The sequence below is a fragment of the Eublepharis macularius genome, chromosome 14 (genome assembly GCF_028583425.1).
Source record: "Eublepharis macularius isolate TG4126 chromosome 14, MPM_Emac_v1.0, whole genome shotgun sequence".
NCBI lineage: Eukaryota > Metazoa > Chordata > Lepidosauria > Squamata > Eublepharidae > Eublepharis > Eublepharis macularius.
The window spans coordinates 61,534,567-61,551,593 of record NC_072803.1 but is presented as its reverse complement, the minus strand read 5'-3'; the positions used below and the strand labels follow the sequence as shown (position 1 = coordinate 61,551,593).

At 48.0% G+C, this 17,027-nt stretch overlaps 2 protein-coding genes across 5 annotated transcripts in view; one reads left to right on the top strand and one right to left on the bottom strand.

Moving 5' to 3' along the window:
- USP20 (ubiquitin specific peptidase 20) overlaps positions 1 to 3,947 on the top strand; it is a 49,263-nt gene extending 45,316 nt beyond the window's left edge. For all 4 annotated transcript variants that reach the window (XM_054997330.1, XM_054997332.1, XM_054997331.1 and 1 more), the window contains exon 26: positions 2,062 to 3,947. The gene's annotated coding sequence lies outside the window, so the exon portion shown is untranslated. The remainder of the gene's footprint in view (positions 1 to 2,061) is intronic.
- A 5,295-nt stretch (positions 3,948 to 9,242) lies between these two features.
- Positions 9,243 to 17,027, bottom strand: part of FNBP1 (formin binding protein 1) — a 254,629-nt gene continuing 246,844 nt past the window's right edge. The window contains exon 16 of the mRNA XM_054997229.1: positions 9,243 to 12,502. Within this exon, the coding sequence (XP_054853204.1) occupies positions 12,495 to 12,502 (8 nt within the window). The 3' untranslated portion in view covers positions 9,243 to 12,494. The remainder of the gene's footprint in view (positions 12,503 to 17,027) is intronic.

Sequence of the window (17,027 nt, the reverse complement as noted above, 5' to 3'; positions counted from 1 at the left end):
CTTTCATTCATAGGGTCGCCATAGGTCGGAGGTGACTTGAGGGCACATACACCCGCAGCCTGCCTGAGCCTCACACGCTGGAGCCCTTTTCCAGGGCTGTGTTCCCCTCCCAGTCTGTCCCTGCAGGAGGTCATCAGTTCAAATCTCATCTCTTCCACCAACTCACTAGGTGGCCTCTGGCAAGCCACCCTCTCACCTCGGTTTCCAATCTGCATTACGGCAATAACATTGGCCTGCCTCGGATGACATCAAGAGAGCTGCTGTAGCACAGTGGTTGAGTGGCTGGACTGTGAATCAGCACTCTGCTAGTTTGACTCCCACTGCTGCCATGAGCTCAGCAGGTGGCCTTGGGGAAGCCCCTCCTCTCGGCCCCAGCTGTATTGTGGGGATAACAGTAACACTGACTTTGTTCACCATCCTGCATGGGCACTAAGCGGTCCAGAAGGGTGGTTTATAAGCACACTGTTGTTTTTGTTGTTGATATTTATTGCACAGGCGCGAGTGGAATTGCTTTATAAAATGCAAATAGTTCCCTGTCAGGGACTTGGAGCAGCATACATGCTGTGCAGTCCTCATTGTCCTAACAAGAGTCCTGTGAGATTGGCTTGGCGGAGAGAGAACAGTTTGGCCCAAGGTCACCCAGCGGGCTTCCTCACCCGGTCCAAGGTCAGAGCGCTGGCTCGGCAGCTGTGGCACCGCAGCATCATGTTGCTGCTTGAGGGCAGCTGTTCAAGACGGGTTGGCAGTGAGATTTTACGGGATTTACTGAGCGGAGTTTTCAAGTTCACAAGGCCAGTGACTGCAGCCTCTCTTGCACCCTGCTATGTTCGGCGCTGTCTGGCTATAAAGAGAGGTGGGTGGCCTCCAGCCACAGGTGTACTGACAGCCACTTGAGCGCTCTTCTAGATGAAAACAAAAGAACTAGTCTTCTGTTTCTGACCAGACTTCAACTTTGGGAATGATGGCACTAGAATTAGACTGCTAACGGCCACTAAAGTACAGATGCGGAAAGATTTCCTTACTGAAGTGGTGCTATCCAGCAGCCAGGATGGTGCTCTGGTGCAAGAGGGGCGGTAGATCTGGCTCAGAAGGGGATCCTGCCCATGTGTCTCCCTTTGAAAGGATCTCGGTCGAAGGTCCTCCCCGACCCCAATAGGTAGTGTGGGGATAATACTAGCCTGCCTAGAGGGCTCTATTGTGACCCAGACAGTGGTGAATTGGTAGACTAACGGACTAGCTTGAGCCAAGGCCTTGTACGTGCCGAGACCACGGGAGTGACTCGTAGCTCAGGGGCAGTGTGCCAGCTTTGCATGCAGGAGGGTCCCAGGTCCAGTCTTGGATATCTCCAATTCAATTCAATTACCTTTATTGGCATACAATAAAAGGGAAAGAAGAAAATGAATAAATAAATACAAACCATAGGACAGAGAATAAGGGATCCCCACTGGTCAGACCCCACAGGTAATTGAATTGAATGATTAAAATGGTCCCCTGGGAGTAGGGTTCGGAAAGTCTGGAGCGCCCCTGCCAGTAACGGGAGATGTCACAGGCTGTACCGTTTGTAATGTCCCACACGCCTCTGTGCTCCTGTGGGAAGCTTCTCTTCATATGCTGTTACCATTAATCAGTCAAAGAGGTCAGACCTTTTCTGTCTGTCCCTTGAGAAATTATTTGTAGTGAAGCTCTGTGGTTCTGCATGCTTCATTTTTTCAAGAGGGGTTCAATAGTTTCTTCTCACAATTCGTTTTTTTAAAAAAATATGCCTGATGTCTTTCAAGTCCTAGCAAAATTCTGTAAACAAATCCAGGTGCCTGCTTACTTATTCTAGCCCTCTCTGAGTTCTAGACATAATTGAAAGCATTTAGTGTTTTATTTTGGAAATACTTGTGAGTTTATGTCTGTGTTTTTGAAAGTGTTTTGGGATTTAAGCAGCCATTATGACATGAGGTCATATGCTGCTCCAAAAGTCGAGAACTGGGATGAAAAGGAACGGCTGGGGCCAAGAGGAGCGCCTGCTAGAAAGAAGGGTAACCCTTGTCTCTCCATCCTTGCTCTTTCCAGGCTGTGCCAGGACCCGGATTCCCCTCAGAGAGCGGACGCTCTGCATCCCAGGAAATGGGTCTGGACTCTTTCTTGTGTTTTTGGAACTCAGACGTACAGAGCAGCAGCCACCACCTCCTCCTGTTCACCGAGAATCTCACTGCAACTAGAACCCAGTGTTAATACAAAGCTAGCCAAAGCCCACAAGGCCTTTGTAGCTCTTCGCTTGCAGCCTCCCAGGTGAGACACGTTCTGCCAGTACGTCCTGGTCCAAGTTCTCACATCTCTGACTGAGAAAAAGGGCATCTTTGCCAAGGATCTTTGTGTGCTGCACCACCCCTAAACATCTCTGCCTGGTCGACTGGGGTTGTGCACGCTGCAACTACGGAGGAACTTTGGAGAATACCCTGCTTCCTACTTCTCATCTGTGCTGTGCTCATCTGTGCTGTTCCTGTTGGTGAGCCTGGCAGTCTTGTGTAGCTGTGACCTTGCCTATTCTTTGGCCACCACAACTAGGCACACACCGTTGCTTTTTCCTTTTGGATTTGTGCCCTTTCAGCAGTTGAGGTAGCAGGTTCCGCTGGAGCCAGACTCCAAATGACTTGGGGGAGTGGGCTTAAAGGCGTCCTCATCCAGAGGCAATTTGCAACTCTAAAATCCCTTCCTTGTTTTTTGGCACAATGGCCCTTCCCTTCCTTGTTGCTTCCCCTATTCCAGTGGGAAGGAGCTTTCAAAACACAGGGGGAGGGGTACCCATGAATTTATTTATTTGTTTGCCACCCCTGAAGCATTACCCCCGTGTTCGCAGTGTAAGCGCTTCCCTTCCCCTCCACACCCACCACAGGGAGCAAGTGCAGCTGAGCAGCTGGCCCCCCCCTCCTGTTGCCACTGATGTTGGCCTCTTGAAAGAGGCAGCTGGGTTAGGCCTCTGTGCTGGCCTGACTGCTTGCTGCAGGGGGCCACCAGACGTGCAGGAAACAGCCCCGAGAAAGAGGGCTCTCTCTGGTGCTCAAGTCACTCAGGCCCCTTCCGTGTTGCAAGAAGTCAGACACACGACAAGCAGAGGGACTGGTGCAGGCTGAGCCCCCCCCCCCCCCCCCCGTTCACCTGGCAGTGATGCTGAAATTGGAACTCCTCGTGACACAGGATGCATGAGCAACTTGTGCAGAGCGGCACCTCTGCAGATTGCCTTGTATCTCCCCGCCCCCGGCCACAAATGCTCTTGGGGAAGAAAATCCACCATTCCTAGGGGCTTCCGTGACTGATGCTTTTTGTCTTGCTAGTCAACTGGGGGGGGGGAGTAGGGGGAAAAGGGGGGGAAAGAGATCTGTTTCCTGCAGCTGGCCATCTTCTGACTAGCAGAGTCCAGACTGTTGAGTGAGGGGTTGCTTGGTGGCTTGCTACTTGCTGTCTCAGGGCCTCTCTGAACCCCCCGTCTCTTCCTCCACCCACTCACCCCAGGATACAACACACTAGCTCACTTGCCCCCTTCGTTTTAGTGAGTTGCAAGATGAGCTCTTTATATGCGGGGTGGGGTGGGGGCTGAGAAAGGGGATAAGGGCAAAGACCTGTTGTAAAATGTGGGCCTTATGAGACCTTTCCTTTTGGACGCTAAGCGCTTGGTGCAAACAGCCAGTGGAAATGAAAGCAGGTGTTTCTCCATGTCTCTGTTTCCCTTGTTGGCCTGGACTTGTACACACAAAACAACTTCCTGTCTTGCAGCCGCAGGGCACTTGGAGACCTTGTCACCATTGGCATTTCTCTGGAGTGTTTGTTCCCAGGTGTGAGTTAGTGTCATTGTGCTCTGGGCGTGAGCTTGAAGCCACTGTTGCTGACTCTTGTGCTCTTGCTCGAGTTCCTCCTCTGTGCTGAGAACATCGCCAATAAACTCGCTTGCATTCAAGTTGGATCAGTGTTGTATCCCTGTGTATACTGCCTCTTCTCCTCTGGGCAACCCTGAAGCTAAAAAAACCCAACAATTTGGGGGGCTGGACAAGGGCAGGGTCTGCTCCCATTTACAAGGACCAGGGCTTTTTTTCTGGGAAAAGAGGTGGTGGAACTCAGTGGTTTGCCAGCACAGGGGGCAACTCTTGGTGGGAGGTAGTGCCCCTGGTACCACATGCGCATGTGCAAAGTGCGTGCACGCTCCCAGGACCACACAATGATGTCACTTTGGGTCAGCTGAAACAAAGGGGGAGTTTTAAAAAGTTTAAATCGCCCTCAGCAAAAATGGTCACATGGCCGGTGGCCCCGCCCCCTGATCTCCAGACAGAGGGGAGTTTAGATTGCCCTCCGCGCAGCTTGGCGGCACGGAGGGCAATCTCAAGTCTGAGACTCCTTAGACTGGAAGAAGATCTCAAACGTGAGTCAAAGCAAAAGATGCTGTATAAATATTTGAACGAATAAATACGCTTTGCTCAAAGGAGTGCAGTATCGGGTTAAGATCCACCTTGTTGTCCATAACAGCTGCACGGAACCACCGTGATCAGGGGCAGCCCCCCTCTGAATAGCAGGTGCTTTTGATGCTCACTATTGGGAAGCGCTGGTGTCATCAGGCCCCAGTGGTGGCCTTCTCAGAGGCCTCTGTTTGGCCAGCTGGAAAAACTAGATGGAACATTGGTCTCCTCCAATGTTCTTAGCCCGATTCTTTTTTGTGAAATAAGAACTAGTAAATAGTTGCCTTAGTCCAGTAGGAGAAAGCTGTGTGCATAAGCTTTTGCTCATTTGGATCTGCATCTAACGTGTTCATCAAGGCCCCACTCAAACAATCAGGTTTGTTTCTTGTTGCAGATGGAGGACACACACAACCATTTAGGGTTTCTGTTGTGTGCCGCTACAGCTGGGTCAGGAACAGTAAGTTTGAGATAGCTAGTACTAGGGGCTTGGTTGCTTCCTGAACACTCAAGGAGAAAATTCATCATCGCTGCTCAAATTTTGACCAAACGTGCCCAGCTCTCTCTCCTGAAAATGGCTGGCTAACATATAATGTAGGTAATAATACAGGAATTTTTTTAAAAAGGCAAGTGTCTGTAAGTAGTATATTCCAGGAACATACGTGCCCAGTGTGTGCACACATCCCGTATGGCCCACCAGCCACAGAGGCAATGTACCATTGTTGTTACAGTTGAGCAACCTGGAAAGGGTGTGTGTGAACAGTGGGACAAACCGATGCTATTAAACTGTGCGCTCCTCACTTTGGTTAGACTTTTCTGTGTAACTTTCTGAAAAGCCCTCCCCCTCCCCGTCTGCTTGGGTTCCTATTTCCTTCTGATCAGAACTGTGTGACCCCTTTACAAGTGGTTGGGCCCTCTACTGGTCACCAGCCAACAGCCATCGCAAGATGGTGTCAACAGTATCTTGTGGCATGTAACAGCAGGGGTCAGCACCCGGAGTGGGCCAATTCAGCGTTGGCTGCCACGTTAGCAAACTGCCTTGCTCTCCACGTCCCATTCCCTTCCTCCGTAGGAGCTTCCCGTCACCCTCTCTCCTGTTGTTGCTTCCATGAAAGGCAAGAGCCCAGCCCCGTTCAAGCCAACTGGCCCGCCAAGCATTGCCCCAGCAAGTGTGGCCGGGGCAATCCCAGATCCTCATTTCCTTATCACTGCAGAAGCAATAGAACCGAGCTTTTCTCTCCATGGGTTGGGACCATCAGGAGGGACGTGGAACCTGCTGTGTCATGGTGGCTGTACAGCAGCCAGCCACATGTATGCGGCACGTGGAGTCGAGATCATTTGGCTGTGGAAAGGACTCCAGCCTGGTTGTGCCCCTTGGCTTAACGTTCTTTTCTGGTACTGGGCTTGTCTTGCCCTCTGATGACCTGTTCCTTCCTTGATGCTGGTTATGGCGGAACTCTTGCTCTCTCCCTTCCTCTCGCAACTCTGACGCCATGCGGTTTCTGCTCAGGTGCCTGCAGCTCAGTGGGTCGCATGCTGCTGCTGGGAGTGGTGGTTGGGTTAAAAGTACATTCCGGATAGGGAAAGGTTAAAAACCACTGTAACGGGATGGTTATGCCTATTCCACTCCCCCCATTGGCTGTTCCCTTTCATTACCGGCCCAACCTGGCTGGGATATTGAGTGGCAGCTGGCATGCCTGAACTTAAAGAAATGCATAGTCAGTACGGGCCAACTGTGGCCCTGTCCAAGTCTAGATTCTGCGAGCTGGTGGTTCTACAAGAGCGTGGAAGACCTGCAGAATTCCCTCTGGAGGGAAACGGGCCATTTGTTTATTATGCCTTAAGTAAAAAATTAGTGCTGTCTACACTTTGTTTGAAAAGGAGCTCTCCCCTTTTTCCAATTCACAGTAAACAAGGCCTTTGTTTGCTTTCAAATAGAAGTACTTTATTCGGTAGAATTCTGTCGCCAGAAACAAATGGAACAAAACACCAGAACCTTTTAAACACTCTTGAGGGGGCTATGAGACCACACAACACACATTAAGATGCCACCAAGACCTAGATGAAGGAATTCAGTGTATAAACACCCACAAATCAACACGTTTTTTAAAAAAGTGCTTGACATATGTTAAAATATAATTTGGCTTATTTTTAAATCTTTTTTGACACTTCAAGCATGAGAGGAGGAGTGGAATCAATATGAAGAACAACCTTTGAAAAATATTCATCATTAAAACACAACTTTCAGTAAATATGTTTCTTTTCTCTGGTATATTTACAGATGTTAAGAAAAAGGAGGTGGACAAGGGTAATAGGGGACTGGATGAGGTTCACCAAGGGAAAGGTGACAAGTATTTCCCCTTCAGCAGGACTGTGATAGTCGAGAAGTTTTTAGAAACCGGTTCCACACACCATCTAAAGTTAAATTCTTCGAGAGCAGAGTCGAACTCTGCATGTGCTCCCAAGCACGTACAGCATGCGTATGTATTCTTTCATAGAGGGGTTGCATCCTGTACATGGAATTTCTCCATCCAGAGGAGGCCTGTGCAGGCTGGCATTTCCAGCGGCACAAAACTCTGATGAACCTGAACAAATGACTTCTAAGGCATGGTCCTCTAGAATATTTTTGCACCCAAAATGGATAAGCCACCTCTGCCCTCTGGCTGCGGGAAGGTTTGACTAGGTGCCTCATGGCTGGTATAGCGGCTGTAACAGGTAGAACTATGTCAGAGAGTGTCAAGGAGTGCTTTTGGCTGAAGGCAGATACAAGACTTTTTAAGAGCAGCCTCACCCAGCATCTCAGCCCATTCCACTCAAACTAGTTGGATAGTCCAACTAGTTGACTCTTGCCCTTCCCTTTGTGCATGGGAGTGGGGGGGGGGCATTGACACCTAAAAGAAAACAGTGGCTGATTCCGCACACGTTGGATAATGCGCTTTCAATGCACTTTAGCTATCGTTTGGAAGTGGATTTTTTGTTTCACACTAGAAACATTCAGTTCCAAATGATCTCTAAAGAGGATTGGAAGTGCATTATCCAACGTGTGCGGAATCAGTCACTGTCTCCATCTTTAATTTCTCCTCAGTTGAGAGACATTTTTTAAAGGTGGCCAAACGGCTGCTGGTGACATTATAAACACCAGCCCGTCACTGCCCTCCCCAGCTGCCTTTCTGCAGCTTCAAACTTGATTTCACAGCTGAAGACAAACATATGGTGAGCGCGCTTGCCAATCAGCATCGCTGCTGTTAAAAAGTTTTCATATCCCCATCTCTCTGTACACCAGACGTTTGTGCTAAGGCCCCAAAGTGCATATTAATCTAGCTCCATAATAATCTGTTGTCTTAAAATATGCACTTAATAATGTTTGATTTATATACTGCCCTTCAGGACAATTTAATGCCCACTCAGAGCAGTTTACAAAGTGTGTTGTTATTATCCCCACAACAAAACACCCTGTGAGGTGGGTGGGGCTGAGAGAGCTCTGAGAGAGCTGTGACTGACCCAAGGTCACCCAGCTGGCTTCGAGCGGAGGAGTGGGGAATCAAATCCAGTTCTCCAGATTAGAGTCCCGTCACTCTTGACCACTACACCAAACTGGCTCACAGTTTTTTCAAACTTTAGGTGGTGGCAGCAAATGCTTAAAAATTTGTCAGCAAGTTCTTAAAGGAACAAGAATTCACGAAGTAGGCTTCAGTTTGTAAAAACTCCTAAGACTATCTCTTCCCAGACAAGCCACAGACCTTGCGGTTATTCAGACGTTCCCAGTAGGGTGACAATAATATACTGTCCACCTAGGTTAAATATATATAGAGATATTTATATATGTATATTAAAAAGGAGATTTTTCTCTTTACATCAACGGCACGAAGACCAAAAAAGGGAAGAGGGGGAAATGCAGGCTGCTTCTTGTTCAAACAGCCACATAAGACGGGGGAAATAGAAAGGTCACCAATGAAAAGTTGTAGGTGTCTCCTTGACCCAGTTGGATTTCTAAAACACTCAGAGGTCCTGCTTGCAGGTGTCTGCTAATCTTGAAATGTATGCAATCTACTGCAGCCATAACCCATCTTGGGATTTTCAGTCCAGCGCTGTTGGAGGAATGGCGGCGTTCTGTGGGTGTCGGGCCCCGTCATGTGCTACAGCCGCAGGAGCCCTCGGGCTGTGATCTTGAGGTGGTGGCATGTGAGGGTATTTCTCCCTTCAACAATTCTGCCTCAAGATCAGTTTCGGCAGTACAGGCTGCTAAGTTATCTGACAACTGTTTCAATGGAAAGAGGATGGCATTGACCTACCTAATGGAAATGAGTACTGACTCCCCAACAAGTGGAAATTTTAATTTCTGAAAGGGATGCGGGGCTGGGCCCCTTCATACTTTGTATGGGCAATCCCTCGCCCTTCCTCTTGTGCTTTAGGAAGAAGGGAGAGATCTTAACTGGCAAGAGGAGATGGAGAGGCAGATGTCCTGGCCACTATGCAGTGCCCTGGAGGACCATAAGGTTACTTCCACAGGACAGGCACAGCCACAGAAGAAGAGCATTCCTGGATCAGCCCCGTAGAGTCTAGCAGCCCTTTCCCCACAGAGGTCAAACAGATATTTCTAGAAAACCATCAGCTGGGCATAAAGGCAATAGTCCTGCCCTACTGTTGCCCTCCCTGTATAACTCAGCGCACTATTTCTGAACATGAAGGTTTCATTCAGCTGTGATGGCTCGTACCTCTTGAATCTGTCTAATTCCCTCTCTATTGTTATATAAGCCACTGGCCATGGCGGTGCCATGTGGCTTGCAAAAGCACTCGTCTGTCAGCACCCACTGGGGGAGGACTTTATTAATTTTTTCTGAATGGAAAACCCACGGCAAATTTTGCCCAATAAATTTGGTTCAACAAGAGACTCCACGGGGAGTTGCATTTTATCCATCGTTGGGGTTTGCAGCTGAGACACGTTCCTTGGGCTTTCACCTGCGGAGAGCTGCTTTAATCGGGTGCCGGCTGCAGGCTTCATTCAAGTACTCGATATGACTTTCTCTACCTGTGTTACGTCTTCAAGCATCGTGTTTAAAGTGAACTGAAAGTTATTTTTTATTAGCCTTTTAACGGTGATAGTCCAAATATCCACAACCCATCAAACGAGGAATATGCATATCTGAACAGAGGCTGGGGCCACACACTTGGTAGTCCAGTGTACTGGGCTGATTCAATGACTAGTTGGCTACTGCCAGAATGGACAGCTGTCATACGCCCCATTGGCTCCAGGAACCGTAGGCGGAAGAAGCGTCTATAATCCAAAACGACCCAAACTTCACTCATTGAACAAACTTCTCATGGATTGCCCAAAGGGATGCAGCGTGTAGAATCCATGTCAGGTTCTCTCTACTGAAGAAGTGCTGATAACAAGTGAGCCCTCTCCCCCCGCCCCACAGCTTCTTCTTGAATTATCGGCAGCGCATGAGCAAAATTAAAGAAGAGACCCAAGGGACAGGCTAAGGGTTGGGTTGGGATACAGCAAAGTGCAATTTTGCTTTGATGCTGGGCTTTGTGAAAAGCAGAAATAAATAACGCAAGCGCATACAAGTTGACATGCAAAGGGGAGAAGGGGGGCCTTGAAACGCCAGACGAAGGAACAAAATAAATTAAAATGGCAGCAGAGCAATTAAACTGAGCACCTTAAAAGGCAGGCGGGCGCAGGCAACCGGGCGAGCATGCAGGCAGGCAGGCATCGAAAACGGTGGTCTGTTGCAAAAAGCGGGCGGGGGTGGGCGTGCGAGGAGAAGGGCGGTTTGTTGGGGGAAGGTTCTGCTATAGGTCAAGTGGCAGGAAGGCTACGAAAGTCCTCTGGATGCTGGCTAAGTGCTGGCAAGACTGGGGAGCCTGAACGCAACTGTGTGCTGAAACTCTCCTCTGCCTCCTTCACAAGGGGCCCAAAATGTAATCCAGGATGAAGACGGAAAGACTGCCTGCTGGCTGTACAGAAGGCAGGCAGCTACGCTTGTTAGGGCATAAAAGCACAAAAAGAAACTGGAGATAAAACAGCCCACCCCACATCCCCACTTCTGCTAAGCAGGGGCAGGGCACAGAAAACGCCCTCCCTCTTTGGAAAAAAACTCTCTCTGCCTAACTGCCAGGCACATTTTCAATCCGTAAAGTGCTGATTTGTTTCCCAAGTGGCATCTGTCACGTGTTATCCCCCAGTCATCTTAAGTGTACATCTGCTAAACATGGAAAGTCAGTATGTGATAAACTCACAGAAAACAGGTAGAATTTTCAGCTGTGCTGAGTTTGCGTCTCCTGTTTGGTGGCCACTGGCCAATTTGTGTAAATCGGTCCTTCAGCTACACTATACTGGAAGCCAGAGGAGTGGCTTTCTGGAGCAATCGTCTTTGTCAATGCCGTGTGTGTGTTTCGTGCTGTCAGATCGTCTCAGCGGATCGTCAAGGATCAGTGGAGGACGGGTGTTTGACTTCTCTCACACACCCCTTGGCAGAGCTAACTGCAGCTTTTGAGGAGCATCTGAAATTGTGGTTAAGCGTCCTCTCCCCACCCCAAGAAGGTAGCCCCATTATGAAAGCTGCCTGGGGTTGCTAATCAGCTCTTTAAAGAAATGGCACGTGTTCCCGCTGCTGTGATAACATCTGGCAACCACCCAAGTGGGGCCAAAAATGAAGTTCCTTTCCCCGCACCAGCCAGGAGGGAGGTGACTGGCAATTGGCCCTGCCTACATTTCTGGGTTTCCAAAAATCACCGTAGCCACATGGGATGAGGCCTCCTGAGCAGTTGACTGGCATCTTGTGGTCGTCCAGTGCAGGCTCCATGTGCCTCCTGATTTTGCAGCCATTCTGCCAAAACAAGAATTCATGAAGCAAGAAGCAGGCCATCGATATTAGGCAGACAGATGGACTGCACTGGGCTTGGCAGCTGATAAGGTATGCTGGCCGGCTGAAGGCTAAATGCTCCCAGCTTCCTAACCCTTTTCTTAAGCTGTGACTCTGTGTGAGTTACTGCTCTGCAGGCCTCTTATGTCGGCCAATTCAGTTGTGCTTCAGCATCAAGAATGACTGAATAAGCATATCATATCCAATGCAAAAAAAACCTTCTCTATGTTCAGAAGAGGCTGCTTGCTGTGTCTCTGTAGGAGTCACTGATCTGGGTAGTTTCTTTCAATTAAGAAACCCACCCAGAGCAGTGATTCATGCAGAAACATAGGGAAGGGCTGCACTAGGGGCAGGTTATTCTTTCTCTTGCACATTCTAAAAACAGTTCTATCTGGGCATAACAGTGATACATGCCTCTATCTACCTACCTATACGGAACTGATGCTCCAAAACTGGTCTTGTGTATGTGTGTAGTTGAGTAGCACAGCACATGGTTTGCATGCAGAAAGCTTCAGATTTGGTCCCTGGCAAGGCCCTGGAGAGCCACTGCTAGTCAAAGACAGTACTGAGCTAGATGGACCAAGAGTCCGAACCCAGAGAAAGCAGCTTCCTATGTTCCATTTTGGGGAGGGGGATTGGTAGAGGAGGGATCAGGGCCAGCAAGGAGACGTAGCTGGGTTAGAATCTCACTGTGGCCTTAAAGGCACTGGGTGGCAATACGCTGGTTCTTGGCCTCAGCTCCCTATTTGTAAAATGGGAATAACCATCACCCGACTCAAATTCCTTTAAGAATACATTTAGCTAGGCAAACGTCCTGAGGAACAACAGCTGGAATTTCAGGGTGTCTTTTACAACTTTTTATGCTCTACAGAAGATCCCACTGGGTGACACAAAGGAAGAAGAGGACAGTTAGTTTATGCAGCGGGTAGCATGCCAGAGACTTTAGCAAGCAACTGATGGATGGCATCAAAGGATCTGGGACGGACGCTATGCTTTTAGCCTGGGGAGTTTCAGTCTCTCCCCTCTTCGCTGTCTCTGTTCCCAGGAGGGGAGTTTTATTACTTAAGAAGGTTTTTTTTTAAAAAAAAATCTTGATGTGAATTGGGTGCTTTTTTAAAAAAAAAATCAGACCATTTGTTTCTCCTCCTGTGACAAGCTCGCCCCGAGGTTCTTGCGCCAACAACCAACAGTTTTAGGAATCTAAAAATATAAAGAGAAAAAGAGAGAAGAGGCTTAGTTAGGCAGTCATCAGTTGGAGAGGCTAAGGGAGGGGAGGGTTGAAAAAGGAACAAGGCTTCCGTGTGTATGGGGGGAGGGGCTCAGTCCCCCACTCCACACCAAGTAAGTTAAAGTAGAAATGGGTTACAGGGGAGGTGGCGGGGAGAGGCACAGATGATGAGTACTTTAGGGAAGCTTTTCATCAAGGCACTAATATGAAAAAAACCGAATTTGAAATGCTCATGTAAATGGCCTCCTTAACTAAGGTCTGTGTAGTTCTCTAAAGACCAGAAAGTGATATGATATTGCCCCGCTGCGTACCACGAGCATAAATGGTTTCTGCTTTGCCTTTTTAGCACAGGGAGCCTGAAATGCAATTGTGAATCAATGGCTCAACGCAAAGCTCACTGCAAGTGCATTTAAAACTGACTTGCCTTCACACTTCAGAATGTGGCACACACTGAACTTTTCCATTTTTTTGCATGTGCACATCAACCTGGCGGAGGGGTGGCCACAGCAGAATAGGGAAAAATGGATGGCGGCCGATGATTTTTCTTCTAGTCTCTAAAACGCTGGGCTCCCCTTCATTTGCTGTTTCTAGAGCAATGTTTAGGCTGCACAAATATTACCCCTAAGCTCCTGTGTAGACAAATGTTTTTTTAAAAAAAGACCTCCCTAGCTGCACTCAAGAGTGAAACTCAAGCATGTGAATGCTGGGAGGGAATGTGCATTTCAAGGAATGTGGCGCGGCCTTTCCAGAGTGCCCTTTCCTGGCTTCTGGCAATGGTCGCTGGCAATGCAAGAGTGGCTCCGGGGAAGCATGGCATAAGGATAGAGAAGGGAAGGCAGAAGTAGGTACCGAGCTGGCCTTTTGGGCAGCAGTCTGTTGCTACATGTCAGTCTGCCTTGATTCCACAGCTGCAGAGCGAGAGAAACACAAGGTTCCCTAAATCCACATGCAATGTAAGAAGAACTCCCTTCCCATATCTGCCTCATAAGCAGGGCTCATTTTGAGGAGGAACACGCAGGAACACAGTTCCGGTAGTTCTCCAAAAAGGTCACATGTCAGGTGGCCCCACCCACCTGATTTTTGGCCATTTGGGGCCCGTTTTGGCCTGGATTAGGGCCAAAACGGCCCAATTCAGGCCCAAAATGGCCAGGATCAGACCCCAAACAGCCAGGACTGGTTCTGAAACGGCCAGGATTGGTCCTCTGACAGGTGGTGGATCACTCTCCTGCTCAGTAGCAGCCCAATCCTGATCATTTTGGGCCCAATTTCAGCCCTGAATGGCCAGGATTGGGTCCAAAACAGCCAGGATAGGCAATGTCAGAGGGCAGGGCATATGCAAATCAGTTATGCTAATGACACTTCCGGTGATGGCAAAGGGCATGGCATATGCAAATGAGTTATGCTAATGAGTTCCTGCAGCTCTTTTTCTACAAAATGACCCCTGCTCATACGCACAGCCTCTTCGCTCAGGGCTTGTCAAACCCCTAGGTTTCTAGATTGCTGCTTCACTTCTCTCTCACTAACTGCAAGATGCCACTCTGCGAACGGGCAAAATCGACAGCATTTCTGCCATGCATGCCCTATTGTATTGTTTATGGTTGATTGCTTGGACTTACACTGAGAAATCCATCTCAGTGAGGAAGGCAGACTCTAAATAACATAAATCAAATAAATAAGACAAGTGAAGCCTAAAGATACGTATTACCCCTGGAGGAGGAGGGGTAACTCTTACTGTGAGTCCAGCTCGGATGCAGTGAGCTAGTCCAAAATAAAACTGAAGAGTCACCAGAGGAAATTCTCCTTGGTGATAACCACAGGCAGGGGAAGAGTCTCACATAACTCACTTTACTCTTCTTCTGTACTGCAAGTTATTCTACAGCTAAGTCTAAACAACCACCAAACTACCTTTTAACAGAAACTCTTCAGAATTCGTTATGGATCTTCAGCATAATGCAATCGCAGAATTCAGCAACTACGGCAGGATAAATGAATTCATTCTGTGGCTGTGTAGTTAAAGAAAATCCCACAAGCTTGAGAAAATAAAATGTTTGTTTTTTATTACAGGCAGGGGACAACAGTACAGCTAAGAGGAGGAATGCAACAGAAAATAAAAAGTAACTCATAATGGTTCTAGCATTTGACAAACCTCAGCAACGAGTGCAGCATTTCCTATAAAGTTGATTCTGAAGCAGGCAAAGTGAGAAACACACAGGGAAAAAAAATGAAAGAATTTAAATGACAAAACCAGAGTTTGTGCATGACTGTATAGATTAAACAAAAGATTCAGTTAGCAGAACAGACAAAAAGAGATCAATACATAGTGGTATCAAAAAGGTACCCCCCCACACACCTCCCATTCAAAACAAAGGAAACAACTGAAAATTTAAGTTACTTTTAAGTTATATTATGTACAAATAATTTTCTTTCCAGAAAGAAAACTATGGATAACCTATTTAACCAAGATTTTTCCTTTAAATTAAATTACTATAAACAATACCTTTAAAAAGGAAAGAAAATTTGGCAAATGTTAAAATAATCACGTTAGGTGCTAGATTTAAAAGTGCACTGGTGTGGTTTCCTATCCAGAGAAAGACTCGCCGGCCGGCAAGCCACCAGGAGCCAAAATGAGGGGACGGGGAAGGGATCCTATGTACATTCTTAGAAGGGGGGGGAGCAGCGTGCCAGCAGACACCAAATCTCCATTTTTTCCCTTCTACAATTAAATCCACAACTTTCAAGAAAAGAACGACAGGCAGTCCTTGCAAAACCATGTTCCTGAAACCCACGTCTGCCTCGCAGGATGAATGTGGAGGGTACCACTTAGAAGGCAGGACTGATGAGTGGGAGGGGAGACATTTAACTTCCCTTCCTGCCACCCCAACCGTCCTCTCTGATGTCCATATTTGCAGCCTTTGAGCACAACTCAGGGGGAAACACCCATGGGGGGGAGTGTGGGGGGGGGAAGGGTTATGCATCTTCCTCCAGTCTACTGACTGTCTCTTGCACACACACCCTCCCACCTCCCCCCCTATAACCATTCAGTGTTACAAACAGGGCAAACATGTTCTCTATCAAGATGATACCCAAGACTGCATTTGGGGAAGAGGGGAAAAAGTCATCTGAAGAAGGGATGGAGTTTGATTACTGATCTGAATACGTCTCGCCCTCGCCCTCTCCATCCCACCCAAGAGTTTTAAGCAAAGGTCAGTTGAGATGGATTAGTCACAGGCAAACAGGCTTGACAGAAGTTTGCTTTTTTCCTCCTTTTAGGCCATGGGCATAGCTGTATGCATGCAGTTAAAAATGAGGACTAGCACCTTTTGTCAGTTTTGATCGCCCGGGATTTGAAAAATCTAGAGCAAAAAGGCCACATAAGGAGGTCTTCTTCCCTCATTGCACCTGAGCCCCAAAGCCTGACAGACACGTTCTTGGCTCTCAGCGAATCTGCCTCTACCTCAATGAGATGATCTCACAGAGCTCTATTTGGGGGTCAGAACAAAACTGGTCTCAACGGTGACCCAGGACTTGTGTGGTTTGGCTCAACGGCATGAGCTACCTGAAGCCATTTGCGCTGTGCTCTCATTTATGGCATTCTATGGACTTATATTGCACAGGCTGTCGTGCCTGTGTAGTGTTTAAGTGCACGGGACTCTAATCTGGAGAACTGGGTTTGATTCCCCACTCCTCCACTTGAAGCCGGCTGAGTGACCTTGGGCTAGTCACAGCTCTCTCAGAGCTCTCTCAGCCCCACCCACCTCACAGGGGGTTGAGGGGATAATAACAACATACTTTGTAAACTGCTCTGAGTGGGTATTAAGTTGTCCTGAAGGGCGGTATATAAATCAAATATTATTATTATAGCAAGGGAGGGGAGGGGATGAACTGTACATAGGAGATGTGCTCCTTTCTGACTCTTATAATGCTAAAAAATTAAACTGGGCGCTCACTGCCTGCTGCTTACACCAGAGGAACCTCTTGCATTCCATCAACTCCATGCAAAGTGGAGTATGTTAGTACACAGATACAGATCTGTTCCACTGGCAGAGATTTTTCCTTCTGGCAGGAGGAGTCTTCCTCAACACAAGTAGTTCCACTACTTGCTCAAGTGGTTCCACTATCTGAATGAATTTTCAGGATCCAACCCATTAACCAAGCAGGGAGGAGCCCCAAATCTCCCAGTGAAAAGTCAAGGGCATCTCTGGGATAAGGGAGCTTGGGCGGGTCAGGACTGTTTAAACTCACCCCTCCCCTTCCCAGCCTCTGAATGCAGGAGGAAAAGATTGTGAGCAGCAGCTCAAGTCTCTTCCCATCACAGACCTGCTCTATAAAAAGCAGTCAATGGCAGCGGGGAAAAAAAAGAAGAAAAGACCCAGCGGCAGATCTGGAGACTCAGTGATGCAAACACCCTCCAAGATTGCCTGAGGGGATTTGTATACAGCAGAAAGAAAGAAAAAAATCCCCAAGGAAATCATTGCCCCAGAGACAGAAAACAGCGTT